The sequence below is a fragment of the Jaminaea rosea genome (genome assembly GCF_003144245.1).
Source record: "Jaminaea rosea strain MCA 5214 unplaced genomic scaffold BDZ90scaffold_20, whole genome shotgun sequence".
In the NCBI taxonomy this organism is placed as follows: Eukaryota; Fungi; Basidiomycota; class Exobasidiomycetes; order Microstromatales; genus Jaminaea; species Jaminaea rosea.
In genome coordinates this window covers 302,742-325,931 of record NW_020289994.1, presented here as the reverse complement: position 1 = coordinate 325,931, position 23,190 = coordinate 302,742, and the positions used below count along the sequence as shown (strand labels likewise).

Sequence of the window (23,190 nt, the reverse complement as noted above, 5' to 3'; positions counted from 1 at the left end):
CACGAGAGATGCGTCAGCACCCGTCCGGTCCTCGCACTCTGGACTACTCACGACGTCAGAGGCTGCACCATTGGTGAAATGCGCCATTGCCCGAGTAGCAATGGCCCTTCTCCGTAATGGAGTCGCAGCCAGTGCAATCGCCCTCCGTCGTCCTGCAGGCGCGCCCAGAAGCGAGCACGCTCTTCCATCCCAAGGTGAACGCCGGCAAGGTGAAGAGGCTGGCATTCGTGGGGGGGAAAGACTTGATGATCTTTGAACAGCCTGCATCTGCGCAGGCGTAGCCGAGTATCTGCTGACCCTCGACCATAGCGGCGAAGAGGAGCAGCATGAGCGCAGGGAGCTTATTGAGGTGGGCGAGCATCTTTGGCAGGCGTGTGGGGGAGAGGACGGTAGTCGCGGAGGAGTGGCCTTTATGTAGCTTCGCACATCGGGCGATCGCGACGGTCGTCGCCCGAACGGAGCAAGCGGCCCGACGGTTGAGAAGTGAGGAAGATAGGATGGCTGCATTCTCACGGCCCGTATCCGGCCGGCCCGCCAAGGATCGATCGTCAGCCGTCTCCCACACGGAGATCGCGCACGGACATTGCCAGCCACAAAGAGAAAGACAGATGGTCACGAGAAGGAACAAGCCATTCGAGGATGCGGCGGTGCCGCTGCAGAGCAAGCTTGGCAACCTGCTGCCTAGAACGTCGCGGCACGGCGCACGAGGTCAACACCATCTCTCCGGCTCTTCGGCGACACGACTCACTGTGCCAGCGATCCTACAAGTCGCACCAGCGCTGGTAGGGTCCGCCATTGAAGCACTTGTTGGCGGCATCGACTCCATCACAGTCTGTACATTTGCCGCCGCCCTTCGACTCGCGGCAAACTTTTCCCCCCGGTTCTTTGCTGAAGTACGCCGTGGCGCCACCCATGCCTTGGGCGCCCATGTTGGCGGGAATGGCTTTTGTGCGAGTCTTACATGCAGCATCACTGCACGTATACCCGAGTATTTCATCCGCTCCCTTGGAGGACGGGGCCAGGACGAGGAAGAGGGTGAGCAGGATAGCGAGGTAGGTGCGCGCGAGCATGCTTGGCTTGTTGGTAACCAGGGCGGTCCAAGTGGAAGTGTGCTTTGGTCAACAGGCAAAATGCAGGTGACCGCTGGAGGGGCTCAGATAGTATCATTCAAGGGTCAAGGGCTTGATCGTGGGAGGGGACTGTAACATTTGACGCCTACAGCTGGCCAGCGATGGGTGAGGTGCGGGCGGGCCGATGGTGAGAACCCAAGCGAGGAACCCCGCAACCAGCGCTGCGCGAATCGCGAGAGAGGGCACGTCGCTCCACGATCGGAGCAGTGACATCGAGCTGGCGCAGCAAGGGAGCTGCCGGAGCGACTGGGAAGGGCGGTGTAAGCCCCGTGTCTCGGTCTACCGTAGGCTCTTACAGCTACTCACTCAGTCAAGGGCAAACCTTCTGGTAGGGGCCCTTTTGAAAGCACTGCTCAAGGATTCCTGCTCCGCTGCCCAGCGTAAGGGCAAAGCGGCTGATCAATACCGTGGCCCTCGTCCGAAAACGCCAAAGGCTCCTAACCGTAGCAACGCGACTCAAGAGGCGCAGTGCAGGGGCCACGCCCGACGCTCATAACGTGGTCGCGTTCCGCCACGCGGAAAACATCGCGGCTCGCTTCAGCTCAGCAGCGTTATCGCCGATTTAAGCGTACCATAGTGCCAGACTCGCTTCAGCGAGCAGCTGCTGCTGCTCTGGAGCATGGCCTACGACCATCACTCTGGCGATCGATGAGTACGCACTGCGGCTCAGAGCGATGTCACTGCTGCGGATCGTCTCTCAACTCGATCTCGCTGCGCATCGCGCTTGCGAGCGATTTGCGCATTCTGTGATCAATCGCCATTATACCAGCGATGACGAGGCGAGATCCATCGCGCTGATCTGCACCGCTCATCCGGGACAAGTCAGGAAGAGAGCGAAACTTGACGTCAGGAAACGCCGCACATCATAAAACGGCGCATCGAGCCTCGCTCGTCCTTTACCTTGCTCACTCCTCGCCACCCACGCTCATTATGAAGCTGCTCAACCTATCCTTTCGCTGCGCTGGCTCGCTGGTGATCAACGTCTTGCTGACAGTCTTTACTGCGAACCTGTGCAGCCCAGCTCAGGCAGCTGTGGCCATCAAGAAAGATCTTTGCTTCGACCACACCAGCCCCTTTGCTCGCAACACTATCCCCTTTGTCAGCCGCAACAACGGCGTGGGCAAGAATTTCGCCTCTTACATTCACCTCCGCAAGTCGATGGAGTCCGTGGTCTCGCGCGGGGTAGGCAAGATGGCTCGCCGAGGCATGGCGAAGAGGACGGAGGTCTTGGCAGAGGTGATGGATGAAGTCAACGACCCGGCCCACCACGCGGTTGGGCTCGAAGTCGCTCTGTAAGAGCTCATCGCCGAGCGTCCATCGAAGCAGGCTTCGACGAGGGCAACACACAACGATCGCACTGTGTGCTACGCTGTAGATACGTCACCCACACCGCACGCATATCCCGATCCGCCTAAATGGTATCGATCTGCGCCTGCGATGCTCGTAGGTAATGCGACAATCTCGCCGTAGCGGGCGATCCGTGCCGAAAGATGTGCCCTGTGCCCTCGATGATCTTGCTGAGGCAACGGCCTGAGCGCTCCAGCACCTTTCTCTTCAACACAAACTCTTCTCTGGCAAGCTCGCAACACAGCCATGAAGCTGAAACTGGTCTCATTCGTGCTGCTCGCCTTCCTCGCCGCCTTGTCTTTCCCTCTGGCTCAAGGTATCGGTTCCAATCCACCTCCCAAGCGCTGTTGCCCGATCAATGGCCGCTGGTCAGTGGCTTGCGCACCTTTGCTTGATATCAATGAGTCGCTGATGACGTCCTCTCTCGACCCCGCACAGCGTGGCCAACCCAAGCTGCGGCGCAAACAATGCATGCCAATGCACCCTCGGCGAGGACGACGAGCTGGTCGCGGCCAGTCTGTCCCTCAAGAGGAGCGCAGACGCTTTATCGACGCCGCAGCGACGCACGTTGAAGTCGTCGGCCTCCGCCTACGCCACGCTGATAGCAAAAAGTGTTGCTCTGTCTGGCGTCAAACAGGATGGCGGCGAAACTCTTGTTGTGCAGAGAGGGGCTGTAGTGAGCGCCAAGACAGGCTCAACTCCCTAGGAGTAATGAAGAGCCAGTGCGGTGGAAGGGAAAGGCAAATTAAGCCAGTACATTGCTCCTCTCCCATTGCGACATGTACACGGTGCGTCGCTGTAGATTTCTTCTTCGATCGAGCCCTGCTCGCTACCAGCAGTACACGCGCAATGCTCCTTGGTCCGATCTCTGAAAACATGCTTTGCATTCGATCACTGCTACACGTCGCCCTCTCTTCTCTCCTGCGCTCCCTCTGCTTCCTCCTCTGCATCGTTCCGCAGCCCCGTCGTCATCTCGAGAGGCTTCTTCATCTCGTGCATCAGTCTCTCCTCGCGCTTCCACGCCATGTCTGCCACAGTCGCGGGGAAGCCAGAATGGGAGGGTTGGTGGGGCAGTCCGGCGCCGACGTGTTGTGACGGTGGCGTCGTGAGGGTCTCGGACGCGGATGCCGAGCCAGAGGCAGACGTTGCGCTCGACACCGCGCTGGGCATACCAGGTCGCTGGAAGTTGAAGCCGTTGATGCTCCTCGTTCCCGGCGTGGCGACCATGGCTGCGATGCCCGTTGCACTGTCGGACGTGTGCTGAAATGGAGTCGCTGCGTCGTACTGGAGGCTGCTCGTGTCTGCGCCGGCGTAGCTGTTGTTCTCTCCACCCATGGCCGCCGCAGTCGCCGCCGCTGCTTCTTCGTCTGCTGCCGCTGCGTCCAGTTGCTCGACAAGATTGCGGATCCAGGGATGCTGACGCATCTCTGCGGCCGAGGGGCGATCGTACGGGTCGATGATGAGGCATTGCCGGATGAAATCGATGCCCATCTCGCTGAGCTGGCCGGGCTCTGGCAGGGGAGGATGTTGCTGCGCCATGCCGATGTGGAACATGATGGCCCATCTGCGTGTGCGTGGGGAGACGCACGGTCAGCTCTCTGCTCTCGCCATTCGCCCCTTCGCTGCTCGTCACACTCACTCGTTGTCGAGCTGACTCCATGGCCTTCTGCCCGTTGCAAACTCGAGCACAACGCAGCCGAGCGACCAAACATCCATAGCACCACGACGCCCACGCGACTCGCCCTTGATGACCTCGGGTGACATGTACATGGGCGTTCCCTGCAGAGACTGGACTGCGGCGGCTCCTACCGGCTTGCCATCCGGCCCCACCATGCCCGCCATGTTGTTTCCCGGCGTGATGCCCGAGCGACGAGAGCGTTGAACGGTGCGTGAGTTCTTGGCAAGGACCTTGGCTGCGCCAAAGTCGACGAATTTGATGACCTGTGCGGGCGCGAGGAGAGATGTCAGATGCGGACGCAGTTGCCCTACGCACGCGTGCACGCACCCCCATGTGATCCAGCAGAATGTTATCCGGCTTGATGTCACGGTGAACGACGCCCTGCGAGTGAAGGTAGACTAGACCGTCGAGCATCTGCAGCGTGTACACCTGAATCACCGCCTCGTCTTCTATCCGACCATGCTCGAGGAGTTGAGCGAGAGAGCCGCCCTGGCAGTACTCCTCAAAGATGTAGACCTTGTCGCGATGCACCTCGATGCCGTAGTACTCGACAATGTTTGGGTGGGACAGCATCTCCATGACGTTCATCTCGTCCTTGATCTGCTTGTAGAGTGTCGGCGTGTTGGAGATGTCCTGGAAGCGAATCTCCTTGACTGCCATAAGCCCGCCGGAGTCGAGGTTGACAGCGAGATACACCTGCGCGCGGCGATAAAGGGGTCAATAGGCGTCACGTCACAGCGGGTCTCTGCTCGCACGCACCGTTCCAAACGTCCCGCCGCCGATGAAGCGACCCTGCTGCCATCGAATCTGGATGCGCGAGGATGAGGAAGCCAAGAACTGCAAACCGCGATCCTCCAGTCGAGTGTCGTCAAGCACGCGCCCTATCAAGCGCTGCTCTGCCTCGATGCTCTGGCGCGCTTCATCCCACTCGATCATCTTCTGCACCCAACGCTCCTCCATCGCCTCTGTCCCGCTGTCCATGCGCTGCAGCTGCGGTTGCTGTTGGTCTGCGCCTTGAATGAGACGTGAAGCAGCAGCGTGTCGCTCAGCCGCATCTGCAGACTCGGGCAGCAGGTTGTTGCCCGCCTCCATTGCCTTTGATCGTTCAGCCTTTTCGCGCTCGAGCCGCTCCTGCTCTGCTTTGGCGTTGGCTACACTCGATCTTGCGCCGAGGATGTCGAAGTGGGAGATCAAGAGGGCGACGCAGCTGGCTACTTTGGCTCGCATCATTGCAAAGTCGTCTTCGCTGAGGTGGAAGATGTTCTCCTGCGTGCGCGACGAGGGCGAAGGTCAGTATGCGTTGAGATCGCGCGTTGAGATCGCGCCGCGGTGGGGCCTTACATTCCGCGTCACCTGCACCGCATTCTCGAGCGCTGCCACCGCCCACTTGAACGTCTTTCGATCCGTGTGCACGCAGTCATCGCAGATGAAGCCGACCCAGTTGATGGCGAGGCGGGCGAGCGCCAACGTCATGTAGCCTCGCAGTCGATTCGACTCGATGAAGGGCAGGGAGCGGAAGCCTTGCTCTGCCGCCATACTGAAGCAATTCTGGATGAGCTCTTCGCTCTCCGTCGCACTCTTGCTGCGGCGACCCTGCGGATCTGATTCACTCGACTCGTTGCGGCGGTGGCGTCGGCGAAGGTTGCGCTGCACGCCAGAGACGGCGTTGAGGACGGTATTCGAGAGCATGTACACCTGCGGGCCGGAGTGGGAGGGTCAGCTACTGCAAAAAACCCCTTCAAGCACGCGCGACGCGCGCCGCGCCCACTCACCCCCTTGTTGATGTTACGCAGCTCTGCCTGCACGTCGCTCATGTGCGCCATGTGCTCGTTGATGACGTCGAGGGGGAAGACAGTCGCACTAGAGTCGCCGCCTCGCTTGAACTCATTCTGGAACCGCTCCTTGCACAGCTGCAGCCTCTCCTTGGGCCCGTCAGCGATCAGGCGCAGCCGCCTGTCGTTGAGGCTGACCTCGACATACTCGATCTTGTACGGCATCACTCGCCCCGTCCACATGAAAGGGTCGCGCGGGGTGAGGAGCAGCAGGTAGTGAGAACTCTCCTCTTCCGATGCGGCAGAGCCGGCTGCTGCGGGCGTCGTCGGCTTGACAGTCGATGCAGCTTCCGTTTCTTCGACGGCGACGGTAGTCGTGCCTGCCCCTCGCTCCTCATCTTCGGCCAGAGCGCCACCAGCGCCGCCGCTCGGCCGACTGTTTGAATGCGGCGCAATCTTGCGCACGCACTTGCGCAACAGGTCCTCGATGATCTCGGGCTTGTCGTGCAGCGTCGGCTCGGCGACGATGTAGATGCCGCGCTCTTCGTACACCTCCGTGTAAACGAGAAAGTAATCGGCGTTGATCAACGTCTGCATGAATGCGTTGAGGTCCATCGTCGCATCGCCCTGGTCGCCGCTCGCCTCTCCATTGGCGTCCGGCGGTCGCAAAGTCGCCAGATCGTACTCCGCCGCATTGTCGAGTCGATTACGAATGTCTCGCGCGAAGCCTAGTAGCTTGCGGCTGCGGATGCGCACATTGTCGAAGACGGCGTGAATCCACTTGATCTTCTCCGGTAGCGTGAGGTGGACGGTTCCCTTTGTCAAGCCACCAGCAAGGGAAGGCCCACGCCCACTGAGCGCGACACCGTCTCCACCTCCCGCAGCAGCATTGGTGCCCGCCCCTTCACCCTGAGCCGTCGCGGCAGCTTTGCCCCTCCCCTTGGTGGCACTCGGCGCGCTCAGCTCGCGCTCAAAGTAGGTGACGATACGCGCAAACAACTTGTTGACGATGCGCGTGATGCTCTTGGCCACAATGACATCGCCGCCCTCGATGACCTCGACGGCCTGGCTGAGGAATTGCCACTCATTGTCCAAGATCTCCGTCTCCTTGAAGAAGACGCTGCCCTTGAGCTTGAACGAGATGAAGCGAAAGAAGAAGCGCAGAGCATCTCGCAGGATCTCGTCGTAGCTCGCGTCGATGACGGGCGGCATGTCCCAGCCTCGTGACGGGTCGGGCACCATGGTCGACAAGTAGGTGCGCTTGGTGCGGATGGCTACGTCTAGGACGGCTCGCAAGTCATCCGTGAGCGAGTCGACGATGAGCAGGCTGGGTTCCTTGATCTTGCCGGCATAGTCGAGGCGAAGACGCAGCGCTCCCTCGACCAGCCGCATCGGAAACGATATGAGCTGTACGAGCTCCGGAGCGAAAGACGGCAGCTTCATTCGCAAGAACGACTCGTGGTGCGTCTTGATGGTATCGCGCGCCTTGCACACGAGCTGATTGAGCGAGCCCAGCGTGCGCTTCTCGAACGTATGCTGTAGTGATCCCTCCTTAAGGACACGCTCGACGAAGGTCATGCCTTCGAGCTCGCCATTGGCAGCCGCGATGAGGGCGTTGGGGTCTGCCTGATCTCGCGCAGACGACTTGAGTGGCACGTCGATGCGCAACGTCTCTGATCCAGTCCACTCTTTGAGAATGCGCAATCGCAGTTCGAGGAGCGTTGCGGTGTTGTACCACGCATAGAGGGCCTCGAGTTTGCCTTGTACTGCCTTGTCTCCCCACTCGGGCACGACCTCAATTGCCTTGGCCAGAGAAGGGAACTGCGACTCGGACTCGTCGACTCGTTGCAGTAGGTTGCCGACTTCTTCGAGCACTCGCTGCTTCTCATCTTGCGACTCGGCGTGGTCCTGACCTTGGACTAAGGGCTCGTCTGCACCAACGCGCTGCTGCTGCTCCTCATCTGAGCGACAATTCTTGATGGCTTCGATGACGCTGCGTAGAAGCTCTGGCCATCCCCTCTTGAGCCTCTTCTCCTCCGCATCGACTGCTCCGCGCAGATGACCTCGACCACGAAGACTGGCGCGAATGTCGAGCCAGCGGCGATACATGAGCTCGCGTTTCGATACGTCTGGCGCATCGACGCTCGTGATACGCTTCGTCTCGCTGCGCAACACTTCGGACGCCAAGACGGACTCGAGCATCGTCTGCCACTCTAATCGTTGACGAGGATCTGCTTCTACCTCCTCTGTGCCCGGTGACCCTTCCATTGGTGTCTCGAGTGCCGGTGGATAGGCTAGGCCAGGTGTCTGCATTGCTGCGCTGTACCCTGCAGCGGGCCCTCTTTGATGCCATGGTGCCCTGCGTGGGCCATTGAGCGATGGTCCCCCTGGATCTCTTGCTGCATAGCGAGCGTTTCTTGCATGCCTGGCTCCCTCGTCCTCGCCCTCGCCCTCGCCCTCGTCCCCATCCTCGTGCGCGCTACCACGCCTCTCTTCTTCTGCCTCTGACCAATCGTCGTCGGTCTGTGAAGAGTACTCGCCTTGCTCTTGGATGGCCTCTTCATCATCTTCGTCTTCGGTCGTGGATTCTGCGAGTACATTGGCATCTAGGCGCTCGAGGGAAGAGGAGCTTCCTCTAGGTCTGCGCCTACTGAGTCTTCGCCTTGCTGATCTGCGATGAGGTGGCAAGATTGCGTCGAGTTCATCGCCGTCTTCTTCTTCGTCGCTCGTGGGAGTCAACGGGGCTCTCTGCCCTGCTACAGACGAGCTGGGCCCCATGCTAGCCTGTGCAGCTCTTGCTTCGACATCGCTATCGTCGTCTGCCCAGAAGTCTTCCTGCTGAAGCATCTCGCGCCTCTTCCTCTCCTCTGCATCCATTTTGCGTTTTGCGCTAGATCCCAAGTCATTGGGAACAGCATGCGCATTCGCATCTGCTGCTCGATCTTCAGGTACCGACTTGAAGGAGACGCCTCTGCTCGAAGTGGAGCGCGATGATGAAATGTGTCGAAGTGAAGAGGAAGAGCGAGGGACAGGGCGAGGTCCCGTTCGTGTTCCTGCGCCTGCTGCTGGAGTGCGTGATGATGTGTTGCCGCCTGATTGCTGTCGTTGAGGGCTGGATACGCCCGTCAAGACGGATGGTCCAGGTCGAGGAGGATGGCGAGGAGGAGACGAAGCGCCGCCGCCACCATCGCTTTCTTGTCGCTGATCTTCTTGCTCCTCCTGAATGTCGTCCGGCCGTGAAGATGGGGAGAACATGGCGACGACGAGAGTGCCCCACAGCTGCAAAGCGGTTCCTCGAGGCAATGGAAATGAACGTCGTGACGTTGTTCGAGGTGGCAGCTCCTCGTCTCTCCGTGTCCCGCCCGTCCCGCGGCGGACAGTCTCGTCTGGAGGGAGATGCGCGTGGAGGAAAGGGTGGGTGGGCGGGGGGAGCGGCAGATGATTGCTTGCCCTGAATACCATTGCCCCCACTTGACTTGATCCACCCGATACGTAAGGCGTGCGCGCCGCGTCATGCTGCGATCATCATACAGGCTCTGAGCGAGTGAGACAGAGAGACGTGCGCCATTGGCACACCTCCTGCTAGGCATGCCCTGGCCCCCTTCACGGGCCGCCATCTCCTCGGCCTGTGGAACCGCCTCCTTCATCGTATGGCTCTTTGCCCAATCACCTCAGATCCTCACAAACTACCAGCGCGGATCCGTAGATGGTCTCTCTCTCGTATTTTTGGGCCAATGGATGGGCGGGGACGTCACCAATCTGCTGGGGTGCATCCTCACCGATCAGCTTACCTTTCAGAAGTTGACGGCAGCTTGGTTCTGCCTCGTAGACGTCGTATTGATGGCTCAGTACATTGTATATTCACGTAGAGATGCAAAGAGGCGGAGACAGCAGCAGCACCACCAGCAGCAACAGCATCATCACACCCGCCACTCTCACTCTCGCTCACGCTCCGTCTTGGTACGGACCTCTTCAACAATGGACGGCGTATACTCAGCCCTCTTCTCGCCTTCCCATCACGCCCATCATCGCCATGAATCCCGTCGCCGTCACTCTACAAAGAGGAGCAAGCAACGGACAAGGACAAACACGCTCGATATGTCAGCTAGCGTAGACTTGGCACCCGCCTCTTCGCCCGTCCTACGCCCCTTTGTCCGCTCACAATCAGAGCAGCGCGTTACCCTTGATGGTACGACGACCTCGCATCACCATCGAGATCGAGGGAGACATCACAATGGAGATCACGCTTCGCGCAGTCGATCGGCCCTCACTGAAGAGGCAAGGAAAGTCGCACTCCTCCTCGCCGGCCAGATGAGGCATGCCAAGGGCAGCAGCCATCACGGCAATGATGACGAGCAAGACGACTACTTTGTTCGCCGTCACCCGCATCACGGCGACACGAGTCGACAGTCCAGTCGAAGAAACAGTCGTCCTTCGAGCCGCAATTCTAGTAGAAGCAACAGCAGGAACACCAGCGCAGCATCCTCACCCAGATTAGGCTACACCAGCTCACGACAGCACAGCAACTCGAGCGCCCATCGACATTTGGCTCGTCTCGACCCGATGCCACGAATTGACTCGGTCAATGAAGCACCCAGAGCCACAATCGACGCAGCTCTCATTCACGGCCGTCTCGACGACGAAGATGCCGCGAACAGTGCCATCACTATTCGACCAGAGGCATCACCGCCAACCTCGCGCAGAAGGAAGGCAGCATGGGGCATCTTGGGCGCTTTAGGTCTGGGAAGCTTGGCTGGCATCGGTAGCAGTGCCGCAGATACATTGTCCACCCTCTTGTCAGGAACTTCTCCAGCGCCACCACCCGACGCCCCTGCTCCCTCGCTGCTCCTCCTCGGCCGCCTCCTCTCGTGGCTGTGCACGCTCCTCTACCTCACCTCACGTCTTCCGCAGATATACGAGAACCACACGCGCCGATCTGTCGCAGGCCTCTCCATCCTCCTCTTCATCAGCGCATTCGTTGGAAACGCCCTTTACGCAATCAGCATCCTTACAAGCCCGCTCATGGATGCCGAGGACGATGGAGGAGACTATTTCCGCGAATGTATGCCCTTTCTCTTGGGAAGCGCCGGTACACTCGTCTTTGATGCGGTGATCCTGGGCCAGTGGATGGCGTGGGGAGGTAAAGAGGGCGAGATCAATCGCAACGCTGGAACAAGTAGCGACGAAGAGACTGGCTCGATATCTAGTCATTCTCATCATCACCAGCGGGGCAGGCCGCCACGCAAGCATTACGGGGCCGTGCCGACGAATAGCAGCGGCGTCAATGAGCAGGTACAGGTAGACACAGTGGCGGCATCATGAGACGAGTCTGGCATTACAAGGAGGCAGTATCGCCGTGGTATCGTGTGAATCGTATAATCTCATCGCGTACATCTCTTCACGTCCAGCCGTTGGCGTGACTGACGTCGACGTCTGGCTGGTCAAGGAAGCTGCCGAACGCATCATCGGGCGAAGACGATGGCAGAAAATCGCTATAGCTCAGCGGCGTCAACGTGCTCCCGCTGTCGCCGCTACCGCCGCCTCCGCCGAGGAAGGACGCCAGAATCGAATCGAGGTCAAAGTTGTCGAGAGAAGGCGGGTCCGTCGATGCGACAGCAGGCTGCGCTGATGGCTCGGATGATACAAAGTCGAGCGGTCCTCCATCCAGCACGCCCTTCGCTGCGGTAGACTCGATCGTCGTACTGCCTGGCATACCCGCAAACTTTTCGCGGGACTGCAGCAGCCTCTGGACAAAGGGTGGTACGGGGATGCTCTCCACTTCGACACCATCACGCCTCGCAAGCGCAGCCCGACGCAACGCCCACGTAGGCTTGATGATGTTGGCAAAGAGGGAGAAGCGCTTCAACGGCAGCATATTGAAGGGTCCCTTGCCCTCTCCCCCAGCGCCCGTAGCTAAAAGGCAGCATTTCCTTCCTCGAATTCCCGTCGGACCTTCAGCCACCTGCTCACTCTCGCTGATGGATTCGTTGAAGGACCACATTTCCCAACAGCGCTCAATGGCGTCCCAGCAGTCGTCGACTACCTTTCCCAAGGTGTGCTCGCGGAGGAGGGAGAAGGAGTAGAGAAAGGCCAGAAAGGGCATCTGCTGAATCCAGTACCATTCGAAAAAGGTGGCGCCAAGTGCGGGAGAGGAGCGCATCTCGGTGAAGAGGCGAATCTGATCTGAGCAGAGGGTGAGGATGTGCAGACCTCGAGCTTCACGGTCGGCGCCATTCTTCTGTGTGGCCTGTTGCTTGTTGAGCTGCTGGTTGTGGGCTATCTCTGCTTGCAATCTCATCTTCGACAGGTAAAACCTTGCGCAGCATCTTGCCAGCTTGGTGAGGACGTGCACGTCATCGCAGTGTCGCAGGAGCTTTTGCTCGAGGGTGCGCTCAAGGCCATCGATGGCTTCGCGCTTGTTCTGCAGCGACAGATTCGCAACGCTCGAGAGCTCCGTCATGCCCAAGTGTAACCCTTGTCGCTGCCGTAGGTTGGCGAGGAAGCTGGCAAGCTCACAGCGCACGGCGAAAAGAAATGACTCTGAACCAGGTGAACCAGGCGTGTGCGGCGTGCTGCTCGATTCGCCCGCTTGTACTAGATCCGCATCGTTGCAAGCTCGGGGCAGCTTGGCATTCCAATTGCTTGCTAGGACGCCGCAGCCTGCGCCGCTCTTCTCTACTGCTCGCGCGTCAAGCATGAGAACTTCCCACCACACTCGACGGCGCATCTCTTGCTCCAATGGGCTCTTGGCTTGGCGCAATTCGCGATGTATGTGGATCCGGCGAGCTGTGCGGTCGGCAATGGCGGTAAAGGAGGCAAAGGTGCGTGGGTCGATGAAGCCTGTGCGTGCGAGAGCGGTGTAGGTTCAGTTGACTCGGCGCGGTGTAGGTTCAGTTGACTCGGCAGGGCATTGGCTCCTCTCGCACGCCACTCACGCTGAAGAGGAATCAGATAGAGGATGTAGGCCTGCAATACGCCCAGATCTGAAGACTTGAAGACGCCAGCCCTTGCCAAGGCCGTCTGCGTTGACATGGCGAGGTGGAGAAGGGTGGTCTGGACGTCTGTCTCGCTGCCAAAGACTGCGCCGAGTTCCGCGCCCGACAACGTGAATGCGGCGATAAAGTAGATGGCAAAGAGGAGAGCGTGATCCGTTGGCGTTGCCTTAGCCTCGAGATTATCACCGATGGCAAAGATCCTCTCCTGCATCGTCGGGGCGTGGAGAATCTTGCAGACTGGATGGACGCGCTCGGTGTAGGTGCTCCAGAGCTTGAAGATTTGGAATGTTGAAGGATGGTTGAGCGGCTGACCAGGCGCGTGGTCCTTGAAGGCGAGCAGAGAGTGTGCATCATCTTCAAACGCTTCGTCAAAGTGTCGCAGGATGGCTTGACGATTTGGTAAGTCGCGAGGTAGGGAGAAGAGGGAGCACGACGATGCCGGCGCGAGAGTCTTCCCGCCTTGGATCCCATTCGGTGCGCCCTCGCCCTGCACAATTGACTGCACGTTGTCAAACTCCTCGAGGGCATCAGGATGAGAAGCGTCGAGGGTCGTCGATTCTGCCGACTCGTCGACGCTGGCCGCTCGCTTGACAGCTTCTGCGTCGATGCCGTTGGCCGTCAGGGCAGCCTCATACGCCTTGATGGTAGCTAGGAGCGTAGCCTCTGGAAACCGTTTCTTGCGCGGCTTCTTGACTGCTCCCTCGTCGTCGCCAAATTGCTCACAGGGCTGTCCTTTGGCCGCGCAATGTGAGCAAGGCTGCTTGCGATCGCATCTCCTTTTTGACCTCGAACAAGCTTTGCAAGCGTGTGCGTGCGAAGACGAAGACGACGTCGTGGGCAAGTCGTCTGGATCAAGGCGACGCTTGCCATTGGCCTCCGACATCGTCGTCGATGGTCTTGTTGGACAGAAGTGAAACGTCTTTCAAAGCGGGCTGAGCGCAAATGAGTCTGAGCGGACCAGCGTCGACGTGCATGCCAATCGGGCCAAAGATCGGGAGGCGCAGCTTTTCCCACGGAGCGGCACGACGCGCACGCATCGGTATACAATTGCGAATCCGCAGAGTGGTGGTGGTACATCTCGGCAGACGTACTTTCACTCCAGCGCCCTCAGCTCGCCCTCAATCTTGCCCAGCTTGTCTTCGTACGACTGCACCTTGCCCTGCTCCCCCTCAAGCTTCTTTGCCAAACTGTCCATCCTCGCCGTCACGCCCCTCCCACCAAGCTTCGTCAACTCCACCAACTCCTTGAGCTCACCTTCCAGCGCCCTCACGCCGGCCTCGCTCTTCGCCAGGCCAGCCTTGGCATCGAGGTAGTCCTGCGTCAGCCTAAAGGTAGCATCGTCGCGCACCAGCTCGCGCATCGCCTCGAGAAGTACAGGCCTGCCTGCTCGAATGACGCTCGGCCTCCCATCTTTATGGCGCACCGAGATGAGCTCAGCCTCTTCCATGGCTCGCAATTTGCCCTCGTCGCCCTTGAACGCTCCGCCGTCCGAGTGCAACATCCAGTGGTACGGAACGCTGCCGTCCTGACTCTGCGTGAGGATACGGATGACGGCCCATGCGGTCCCGCGACTCCACGGCAGGGTAGATGACTCGGTGGCATCGTCGCCGAAGAAGGACTTGCGCAGCTCCACGATGGATCGTGAGATGATCTCAGAGACGGCCGTCGGGACGTCTTGCCCGAGCGAAACCTTTTGCAGCACGTTCTCGAGGTCAGTCAGGCGTCCACCCAGCTTGTCTACCCACTCGGCGTCTGCTTCTGGCAGGGCCTCGCGAGCCTTTTCCCCGATCGAAGGGTCATTGGACTGGTTGAGCCGACTCCTCACAAAGTCTCTCGCACGACTCTGCTCTGCGTCGGCGAGAACGACATTGTTGGCAGGTGAAGAGTCTGGCAGAGCGCGACCAATCTCCTTTGACATGGCGACGGGGTTGTCCGAGACAAAGATGACGTGAGCGGTGCCGGAGGAGACAAGGGAGGAAGCCCAAGAGACGAGGACCGAGTAGAGGAGGGGCGAGCGCAACGACTTGAGGTGGAAGTTGTCGATGATTACGACGGGCGCTTGAGCGTGCGTGGCGTCGCGCTGAGAATTGACGGGAGGTGAAGCGACGTTGGCAATGGCATCCTTCTCGCCCTGTCCTCCTGCAAGCACCTGCGCATCTGACTGCACCATAGCGCCGCCGCCAGGCTGAGTGGCCGGCACGGCAGCGCTCTGCTTCTGCACGACCTTCTCTCTGCGCTTCCTCTCAGCCTCTGCCTTGCGAGCGTCCTTGCTGCCTGCGCTGGCCAAGGCTCGAGTAGTGACTTCGAGTACCTGACCAAGCTGCTCCTCCACTGGACGCGAGAAGCCAGCCTTGCTGCCAATGAGGCCAGCAGCGGCCAAATCAATCATGGAGTTCAGCGAGTTGAGCCAGCCAAACACGGGCCAGTATCCCGTCTCCGAAGCCAAGGCAGAGACGAGGGCTGTCTCCAGCTTGCCGCCTCCATCGCCGCTGGTACCAGGCTTGGATGAAGATGACGAAGACGATCCACCGACGGCCTTGGCAATTGAAGCGCAGTCGATGGTGAGCCTGGGCGAGCGAGGCAAGGCGAGGAGGCTCAAAAGGTCAGCAGAGGGTACAACAGAGCTCTTGTACACCCACACCGCGCTCACGTCTTTGCTCCCTTTGGAACGGCGGCCTCGAGGAGCTTGTGCTTGCCGCTCCCACGAGGGCCAGCAATGGTAATGAAGGTCTCTGGCTTCTCCCGGAGCCAGCCTTGGATCGATTCCCGCGCCGCCCTACGCTCGAACCAATCGACGGCATCTCCTCGGTCATCGGAGTCATCGCTCTCAATGAGGAGGCAAATCGTATTGCGCCTCAGCCAGTTGTAGAAGCGGTAGTTGCCGCTGCAAGTACGCGCATAGCAGCGGAGGGATCGGTCAGCTTTGTGCGTCTCCACGTCATCTCTGAACGCACTCACAGCTCGAAAGTGTGGCTGAGCTTCGTCTCAATGAAGAATGCTCGCACTGGGTCGAAGATTGCGTATGTGAAGCCGCCCAAGAGGAAGGCAAGGACAGGAAGCACGATGCGTGGATGATTGGTGAGCCAGTCCCAGAACTGCTTCGCCCTCTCTTGTCCCGCATAATTGATGGTGAGCTTTGTGCCATCAGGCAGGACAAGCCCGTGAGCGCAGTTCCTCGCAGATGTAGCTGAGCGCATGCGAGAGAAGAGGACCATTGCCTCGCCAGCCTTCTTGTCGATAGACGCGATACGACCATATGGTCGCAATAGCCCCCACAAGGCTTCCTCTGAGAGATCTCCGCCAGACAGATTGACCTTGAGGCGCATCGCAGGGAATCGATTGAGATCCTCGAGCCATGGCTTGCCGCGAACGACGTGTACGCTTGGACGAGTGCCCCAGCTCAGCAATGCACGCTCGAGTAGGTTGTTGCTGCGTTTGAGTTCACTCTTGAGCTTCTCCTCGATGTGTAGCAGCGCCTCGTCTCGGGTCTCGTAGACGGGCGCAGCAGGAGGAGGAGCATGCGCGGGAGAATAGGTGAAGGAGAGGAATGCGCCGCCGTCCTTCAGCCTGGCGAGAGTAAGAAGCGCAGAGGAGTGTCAGCGAATGACGGAGGTCAATCAGGGCACACTCTTGCTGCCTCACCTCTCTTCTGCGCCAATGATCTGAAAGGAGTGAGGGACTTGAGACGATTCTGGCAGGCTGTTTCGCAATCGATCGAGCAGTACGGTGTGATTTGTGCGGACAAAGAGATGCCTGATGTCCCAGAAGCCAAGCTTGATGGGGAAGAGGGAGTCAAAGTAGAGGTAGCCGACTGGATTGGTGGATGTATGCGCCTGATTAGGCTCGAGATGGTCTGCCTCTGAAGGTGAGAGTGTCGCCGATGTCGACGTCGTAGAGAGGCGTGGCAGCGGGCGCAGGGCAGGAGCTCGAGGTAGATGGTGAGCTGTCAGTGGCCGCCGCTGCAACGACAGCAACGAGAGCTGGCGCTGGCGTAGCATGGCGAGGAGGAGGAGGACGCAGTCGTGGATCAAATGTCAAGCCCAAATCCATCGACGTCACTCTTTGTCCGCGGGCGGAGGACGAGCTGCACGGGCCACGCGATGTGACGATGAGAGAAGAGAGAGGAGATGGCAATCTAATTTGAGGCAACGAAGATGATGACAGCGCAGAGGTGGCGGCTAGCAGGAGCAAAGGAAGACGATGTTTGGTGATGAGCGAGGAGGTAATCTTGCCCTCAGTGTGAGGTCAGGGTGACAAAGGCTTGGACGCCAAGGACCATATGGGCGCCTCCTGTAAAGTAGGCACAGAGGAACGAGGTGACCTCGTAGAGACCGCCAGCCTTTGCGGTGACCATGACCCAGTACAGGGCGTACCAGCCGGCTAGGTAGACGGACAGTGCGCCAAGGCCAACGAGATGCACAATTGCGCGAGAGAGTGATGGGCGGCGGCGGTGTTGTTTGCTCTTGGCTGAGTTGGCGGACATCCCGTCTTGGCTTTGCGATGAGTAGAAGACGGTCACAGCATAGAGGGTGAGAGCCGTCGCGATGACGGAGCAGAGAACTGGCAGTGTGTAGAGGAGTGCAAGTCGAGTCTGTTGGACCAGGACAAGCGCCGACTTGAGCGCTAGCAGGGGTAGCGTCGTCGTCGTCGTCGTGATTGAGGACGCTGAGAGATTAGACGCCGCGGCGACGGGTACAGCAGGAGGAGCGCGTGGTACAGCGACAATGGGAGCGGACATCGCGGCGTAATGCAAAGTAGCAACGAGATGGTGTGGGTGACAAGGTGTGGTGAGTTGGTAAAGAAGAGATCACTCAGCGAGACCAGACGAAAGACGAGACAGTCTGGCCCCGCGCCTCACTTCTCTGACACGACGACGAAGGTGAGACATCTCAACCCATGGCTAGGCACGCAGGCGGCAGGGTCACAAAACGCGGCCCCGGAGCCACGATGACGGTCTTGCACGGCACACCCGACTGCTGATACTACCGCACGCTTACTATTCCCAAGTGTCTCTCTACGAACACGCTGCTCTACGCCAAACCTGCCTCCTTCATTGCCTTGAGCATCAGGTTGCCAATCTGGGCCGGAGAGTCGGCGACGATGGCACCAGCCTGCTGCAAGGCCTTGACCTTGTCCTCGCTTCCTCCCTTTCCTCCTGAGATGATGGCTCCGGCGTGCTGTCGTGGGGGCAAGATTCGGTCGTTTAGCTCGAGCGCATTCGTCACAGTGCCGTTTGATACTCACCCCCATGCGGCGGCCGGGCGGCGCAGTGCGGCCAGCGATGAAGGAGACGACGGGCTTGGGCTTGGAGCGGGTCTTGTTGTGCTTCTCGAGGTACTCGGCAGCTGCGCGCGAGAGGAGGAAAAGGAAGGGGTCAGCCTGATTGCCGGGCAGAACGGGACGATACGCGGCTCGCTCACCCTGCTCCTCCATGTCACCACCAATCTCTCCGATCAGCACGATACCCTCGCTGGCGTCGTCCTCGAGGAGGAGCTTGACGAGGTCGAGGGTCGTGGATCCCGGGTACGGGTCACCACCGATGCCCACACAGATGGACTGACCGAGGCCAACGTCGGTCGTCTGTGCGACTGCCTCGTAGGTGAGGGTTCCTGATCGCGAGACGATGCCTGCAAGCGTGGGGGTGAAGGCAAGTGAAGATGAGTCTACGCACACAAGCAATCGATATCGATGAGCTACTATCTGCACGACTACCCACCGATCTTGCCGGGAGTGTGAATGTGGCCAGGCATGATACCAATTTTGCAGCCTTGCGGGTTGATGACACCAGGGCAGTTGGGTCCTACCAACCTCGACTTGCTCTGAGCTCGGAGGGCGTGGGCGACCTGTGCGGGATGGGTGCGAGTAGGGGCAGAGTGAGTTCGCTGAGGATGAGATTGGGGCTTGCCCGGGCGGGCGCACCTTGATCTCGTCTGATTGCGGGATTCCCTCGGTGATGGCGACGATGAGGGGAACCTCTGCCTCGATGGCCTCAATGATGGCATCGGCAGCAGCAGGAGGAGGGACATAGATGACGGAAGCGTGGGGCTGCGTCTCCTTGACGGCATCACGGACGCTGCCAAAGACGGGAAGGCCAAGGTGCGTCTGTCCAGCCTTCTTTGGCGAGACTCCTCCTACCAGCTTGGTGCCGTATGCGAGAGATTGCTCGCAATGGAACGTCGCTGTGCCTCCGGTGAATCCTCTGCGCGAGATATGATGGAGTAGAAGTGAGAATTGGCTAGCATATACGCAGTAACTTTACCTCGCTGCACCGCTACGCACTGGCAGATGACCTTGGAGTCGCCCTTGATGAGGAGGTTCTTGAGCGTGTCCTCGTACGAAGATCGCAGGGCAGAGGCAGAAAAGGAGCGCGCAGCAGGGGCTTGCACCTGGGCTGTAAGCCTGGGGAGCGCCCTGAGTGATTGGCGAGCGAAGAGCATGGTGGTGTGGGGACGAAGCTGCTGTGAAATGCGAAGGATATAATCACTCTTTGTCCCCTCGTGTTCAATGTTGCTCTCCAGTCCACAGTCTTGGCCGCTTCGCTCCGTCCGAATGTGGGCTGGCCGCCCCGTACGGCTCCGAGGCGGGTAAGTCGAGTTGGGCGGGCGAGCGAGCAGGTCGGCGGGCGGACGGACGACGACGACGACGCACGGACGCCTCACGACGGTCAAGATGGCCGCGATGGCCGTGACAGAACAGAGGAATTTGCCAAGGACAGTTGGCAATGATGATGGCAGTGGGAAAGATGATGAGGGAGGGGAACGCCGCTCACCGGGTTGAATACCTGGTCTCAGCTCAATTGCATTGCTGCACCTCCCGCCATTGAAGCGCGTCGCCATGTCCTCTGCGATGCTTGTGGAGGCAGAGACCCTGGCCTAAGCAAGTACACACGGAAAGAAGTTGCAACTTTCGAGCTTCCCTTCCTCATCAGCGCCGCCTCGTACCGCTCACAACATGATCACTCACAAGGGACTCACAAAAGAGAACCAAGACGTCGACTGCACTGACCAGCGGGCCGTCGTTGCGGGAGGCACGCAGGGAATTGGGGCAGGGTGAGCGAGCCAGTCTGGACTGACGTTGAACTTGTTCTGACTCGCCTATCCTCCCTCGCCCCTCGTCCCAGCGTCGCCCTCCGCTTTGCACTCGCTGGAGCAGACGTGTGGATCATCGGACGAGGCGAGCAAAAGGCCCACGGCGTCCTCGACCAGCTCCGTCTCGCATCAGCAGAAGCTCATCGCAGGCGTGGCGTTCAGAATGGCAGCAGCGATCACCAATTCTTTCAGGCAGATCTTCGCCGCGTCGAAGACATCGAGCGAGTAGCCAGCGACATCAAGCGTCGCGCAGGCAATCGCGGCATCGACTACCTTGTTGAGACGCAGGGTGGACCTCCGAATGGCAGCATCGAGCCACCAGCGTCCTCGCGATCCCCTGAGCCTAGCTTTGCAGTCCAGGTGGCATCGCGATTTGGTCTGGCATACCTGCTGACGGCAGACAAAACGATCAAGAAAGGTGCGTGAGCGTGGGAGAGGTAGAGGTGCGATCTGACGGGCTGCCGTGCTGAGTTACGAATGCCACACTTCGCTTTTCGCCAGGTATCTGCATGGTCGCCGCACCTGCTAGCGGCGGATCAAAGCCGCTCGACACAGACGATCTCGATTTCCTCAAGGCCAAGGAGAAGGGCAAGGCATGGACTGGATACCTCGGCATTCCTGGCCAAGGTCAGCGCGAGTCGAGTGTCCTGGACTCGGTGTGCCAGACGTTGGCGGAGCGCAACCCTGACCTCGTCGTCGCTCACTTGTTTCCCGGTCTCATCGCGACGAATGCTCCCGCCAATCGCGGCTTTGCATGGCCATTCGTGCAGGCTTACAAGGTGGCTGGCTGGCTGGGTATCGCTGCTTCGCCGATGCCTGGGGGATATGCAGAAGTGCCCTTCTATCTCATGGCGGGCAAGGGCGGGGCTGCGTACTTGCGTCGTGGGGAGGCCAATCTGCTTGGCGCTGGCCTTCGTCGATGGGATCTGAGCTCCAATGTGCGCGATCCTGCGGTGAGAGACAAGGTGTGGACCAAGATGTCGTCGTACTTTCGGACGTGACGGCGTGTGATTCAATGATATTCAATGCCATGGCGAGGATCGTGCACGTGTGGAGGTGTTGGAGTCAATCCGTGTGGGCGGGCGCGGGGAGAGCGAGTGCGGACGGACCAGAAAGTGAGGCCGCGCAGCTTGGCATCGATTCATTCCACCTTACCATCTCTCATCGTCCAGCGATGGCAACGACTTCGACTGCGACGATACCGATAGCTCCTTCGCCTACGCCACCTCCTATCATAGGAGCGCCAGATGTAGACGATGCCAACTGCAGGCTCTTGGGCCCGTGTGAGTGTGCAGAGTGGCAAAGGGTCGGGGCCCGCCGACTGACCTCGCTCACTCGCCCACTCGCGCTCGCTCCCTCACACTCGCAGTCGCCCTCGTCGTTCAGGCACTTATGGGAATCCTCGTCGTGGGGACTCTCGTCTGGAAGAGGCAACGTGAACGACCACGCAGACCGTGGAAGATCTGGCTGCTTGACATCACAAAACAGATGCTCGGCCAGCTCTTCGTCCACACTCTCAACGTCTTGCTCTCCAACTTTGTGGCCAATGTCGGCGACGAGAATCCCTGCAGTCTGTATTTCCTCAACATTCTCGTCGACACTACCGCTGGCGTAGCCATCATCTACGCCACGCTGCGAGCGACGACGCACTTCCTGACGACCGTCATGGGCCTCAAGGGGTGTGTCTCTGGGCAGTACACGGATGGAACGAAGCGGGGGCGAGGCAAGGCATCGCGGCCACGCTTGTCGTACTGGTCAAAGCAGCTCGGCATGTACTTCTTTGCGCTGTTGTAAGTGCGGCAGTCCACGCAAGAGGTGTACACGTCTTGCTGGCTGACGCTTTTCCCCATCTGCCTGCGCACAGTATCATGAAGGTCATCGTCACCCTCCTCTTTGTCCTCTTTCCCTTCCTCTTTGCACTTGGACGCTGGCTCCTCGGCCTCTTCGGCGAGGCAAAGAACGTGCAGGTGCTCTTTGTCATGTGCATCTTTCCGCTCCTCATGAACACGATGCAGGTGAGGGCGCTGCGAGAGACGCGGACATTGCTGTTTCGCAAGCCGCGCGAGACGCGGACGTTGCTATTTTGCAAGCTGACACTCGACCATCGCCGTCCGCAGTTTTGGCTCGTTGATTCACTCCTACGACACGACCCAAATAAGAGCAGGTACGCCAATAGCACACCACGCGACCAACAGTCATCGTCGCCGCTACCACCACCAGCCGCGGACACGACGACGCATCTCATCGGCGACGAGAGTGAAGACGAGGAGGAGGGACCCGTGAACGAAGATGCGGCGCCGTACCGCTATCCGCCGCCTACGTCAAGCAATGAATCCAGTCGGCGGGGATCACCGCAGGCAGCGGCAGCGAGGGAAGATGACAAGAGGGACGCGACGAAGCGTTGAAGGGCAGCGTGGCGGTCATCATCACTACATACTGTGTGCAATACATGTCATGAACAACAAGCGGCAGAACAACCCGACAGTATTCGAAATTGCTCCGAGACGACCCTGCTCCGGCCTGTATGATCAACTGTCTGTTGACAAGAATCGCAGCGTCCACAGCCTGAGTGAGGCACACCCTGCCATCGTTGTCTATCGACAGCAAGGATGGGAAGTTGATACAACCTGGACTTTGAAGCAAGGCAGACTCCAAAAGATACGCTGTGCTCGCCGGTTCGCAGCTGCAAAGTTCAGCAATGTCGTATGGTATCGACAACGGAGTCGTGGAACCTCCTGCCATTGTTTGCGAGCTTGCTCAGCACACCAAGAGTCAGCAGGTGAGTTGCGAAGCTTGCCTGTATGGCTACACAGCAGTCGACTGGCACACAGCACAACGCCACTAGCAGTTAGGACTTCTTCCGTCGCGCTGTGCAACTTTCACGACCCGTCAATCTCATCAAACTGCCTTGGACAGCTAGCAAATTCATCGCGATATCCCTTGTATTACTCCTGATGCTGTTGGATACCTCTGAGCATGATCTTTGCAAATGTAGCATGCTTTTGTCGTTCCAAATTATGCTCAATTTGTTGTCCTTGCCATCAGAAATGCGCAAGTGCCCATCGAAGCTGCTCAACGCAACGGAAAGGTATCGCTGCGCATATCTTGCATTCGCGGCACAACGCGCGGAGCCTTCTACGCCTCATCTGAGGCGATTTGAAAGTTGTGAGGTGTACCACG

The 23,190-nt window shown here is 59.3% G+C and overlaps 10 protein-coding genes across 10 annotated transcripts; 5 read left to right on the top strand and 5 right to left on the bottom strand.

Moving 5' to 3' along the window:
* Positions 1–222: 222 nt before the first annotated feature.
* Positions 223–1,633, top strand: BDZ90DRAFT_125893 (hypothetical protein). Its single transcript, XM_025503327.1, has one exon. It carries the CDS (start codon positions 327–329, stop codon positions 1,203–1,205), a length of 879 nt encoding a protein of 292 aa, XP_025359110.1. The 5' UTR covers positions 223–326; the 3' UTR covers positions 1,206–1,633.
* Positions 1,634–2,060: 427 nt separating this feature from the next.
* BDZ90DRAFT_228908 (hypothetical protein) lies at positions 2,061–2,426 on the top strand (the record flags this gene model as incomplete). Its single annotated transcript, XM_025504848.1, has 1 exon — positions 2,061–2,426. One exon carries the CDS (start codon positions 2,061–2,063, stop codon positions 2,424–2,426), a length of 366 nt encoding a protein of 121 aa, XP_025359109.1.
* Positions 2,427–3,219: 793 nt separating this feature from the next.
* BDZ90DRAFT_282425 (hypothetical protein) lies at positions 3,220–9,249 on the bottom strand. The gene is made up of 6 exons (XM_025509460.1): positions 5,928–9,249; positions 5,497–5,850; positions 4,915–5,421; positions 4,483–4,851; positions 4,117–4,418; positions 3,220–4,041 (listed from the first exon to the last, which is right to left on the bottom strand). The coding sequence occupies exons 1-6, from the start codon at positions 9,180–9,182 to the stop codon at positions 3,375–3,377; spliced, it is 5,454 nt and encodes a 1,817-aa protein (XP_025359108.1). The 5' UTR covers positions 9,183–9,249; the 3' UTR covers positions 3,220–3,374.
* A 308-nt stretch (positions 9,250–9,557) lies between these two features.
* BDZ90DRAFT_214563 (hypothetical protein) lies at positions 9,558–11,051 on the top strand (the record flags this gene model as incomplete). Its single annotated transcript, XM_025504196.1, has 3 exons — positions 9,558–9,782; positions 10,254–10,479; positions 10,705–11,051. Coding segments are annotated over 3 exons (798 nt in total), but the record flags the coding sequence as incomplete, so codon positions are not given.
* A 3-nt stretch (positions 11,052–11,054) lies between these two features.
* On the bottom strand, positions 11,055–13,827 carry BDZ90DRAFT_235036 (hypothetical protein). Its single transcript, XM_025507242.1, has 2 exons — positions 12,863–13,827; positions 11,055–12,767 (listed from the first exon to the last, which is right to left on the bottom strand). The coding sequence occupies exons 1-2, from the start codon at positions 13,803–13,805 to the stop codon at positions 11,326–11,328; spliced, it is 2,385 nt and encodes a 794-aa protein (XP_025359106.1). The 5' UTR covers positions 13,806–13,827; the 3' UTR covers positions 11,055–11,325.
* Positions 13,828–14,015: 188 nt separating this feature from the next.
* On the bottom strand, positions 14,016–16,920 carry BDZ90DRAFT_263334 (hypothetical protein; the record flags this gene model as incomplete). The annotated part of the gene is made up of 4 exons (XM_025508601.1): positions 14,016–15,489; positions 15,573–15,806; positions 15,881–16,489; positions 16,565–16,920. 4 exons carry the CDS (start codon positions 16,918–16,920, stop codon positions 14,016–14,018), a joined length of 2,673 nt encoding a protein of 890 aa, XP_025359105.1.
* A 236-nt stretch (positions 16,921–17,156) lies between these two features.
* On the bottom strand, positions 17,157–17,660 carry BDZ90DRAFT_263333 (hypothetical protein; the record flags this gene model as incomplete). Its single annotated transcript, XM_025508600.1, has 1 exon — positions 17,157–17,660. One exon carries the CDS (start codon positions 17,658–17,660, stop codon positions 17,157–17,159), a length of 504 nt encoding a protein of 167 aa, XP_025359104.1.
* Positions 17,661–17,907: 247 nt separating this feature from the next.
* BDZ90DRAFT_235034 (alpha subunit of succinyl-CoA ligase) lies at positions 17,908–19,684 on the bottom strand. The gene is made up of 6 exons (XM_025507241.1): positions 19,202–19,684; positions 18,842–19,121; positions 18,639–18,765; positions 18,343–18,549; positions 18,167–18,267; positions 17,908–18,099 (listed from the first exon to the last, which is right to left on the bottom strand). The coding sequence occupies exons 1-6, from the start codon at positions 19,357–19,359 to the stop codon at positions 17,953–17,955; spliced, it is 1,020 nt and encodes a 339-aa protein (XP_025359103.1). The 5' UTR covers positions 19,360–19,684; the 3' UTR covers positions 17,908–17,952.
* BDZ90DRAFT_235033 (hypothetical protein) lies at positions 19,581–21,044 on the top strand. The gene is made up of 3 exons (XM_025507240.1): positions 19,581–19,971; positions 20,043–20,428; positions 20,512–21,044. Exons 1-3 carry the CDS (start codon positions 19,874–19,876, stop codon positions 21,009–21,011), a joined length of 984 nt encoding a protein of 327 aa, XP_025359102.1. The 5' UTR covers positions 19,581–19,873; the 3' UTR covers positions 21,012–21,044.
* A 209-nt stretch (positions 21,045–21,253) lies between these two features.
* Positions 21,254–22,154, top strand: BDZ90DRAFT_212407 (hypothetical protein; the record flags this gene model as incomplete). The annotated part of the gene is made up of 4 exons (XM_025504141.1): positions 21,254–21,293; positions 21,380–21,800; positions 21,875–22,025; positions 22,128–22,154. Coding segments are annotated over 4 exons (639 nt in total), but the record flags the coding sequence as incomplete, so codon positions are not given.
* Between the last annotated feature and the right edge of the window lie 1,036 nt (positions 22,155–23,190).

Excerpts from the sequence above, each read along its gene's own strand:
- BDZ90DRAFT_125893 (XM_025503327.1), top strand. The coding sequence starts at position 327 with ATGAGCGCAGGGAGCTTATTGAGGTGGGCGAGCATCTTTGGCAGGCGT.
- BDZ90DRAFT_282425 (XM_025509460.1), bottom strand. The coding sequence starts at position 9,182 with ATGTTCTCCCCATCTTCACGGCCGGACGACATTCAGGAGGAGCAAGAA. Across the intron at positions 5,851-5,927 it reads TGCGTAACATCAACAAGGGG|GTGTACATGCTCTCGAATAC; the intron begins GTGAGTGGGCGC and ends TCCGGCCCGCAG. Across the intron at positions 4,419-4,482 it reads TTCTGCTGGATCACATGGGG|GTCATCAAATTCGTCGACTT; the intron begins GTGCGTGCACGC and ends GCGCCCGCACAG.
- BDZ90DRAFT_235036 (XM_025507242.1), bottom strand. The coding sequence starts at position 13,805 with ATGTCGGAGGCCAATGGCAAGCGTCGCCTTGATCCAGACGACTTGCCC. Across the intron at positions 12,768-12,862 it reads CTATCTGATTCCTCTTCAGC|GCTTCATCGACCCACGCACC; the intron begins GTGAGTGGCGTG and ends TCGCACGCACAG.
- BDZ90DRAFT_235034 (XM_025507241.1), bottom strand. The coding sequence starts at position 19,359 with ATGCTCTTCGCTCGCCAATCACTCAGGGCGCTCCCCAGGCTTACAGCC. Across the intron at positions 18,550-18,638 it reads TCACACTCCCGGCAAGATCG|GCATCGTCTCGCGATCAGGA; the intron begins GTGGGTAGTCGT and ends CCACGCTTGCAG. Across the intron at positions 18,100-18,166 it reads CGCCCGGCCGCCGCATGGGG|CACGCCGGAGCCATCATCTC; the intron begins GTGAGTATCAAA and ends CCCCCACGACAG.
- BDZ90DRAFT_235033 (XM_025507240.1), top strand. The coding sequence starts at position 19,874 with ATGATCACTCACAAGGGACTCACAAAAGAGAACCAAGACGTCGACTGC. Across the intron at positions 19,972-20,042 it reads ACGCAGGGAATTGGGGCAGG|CGTCGCCCTCCGCTTTGCAC; the intron begins GTGAGCGAGCCA and ends CCCTCGTCCCAG. Across the intron at positions 20,429-20,511 it reads AGACAAAACGATCAAGAAAG|GTATCTGCATGGTCGCCGCA; the intron begins GTGCGTGAGCGT and ends GCTTTTCGCCAG.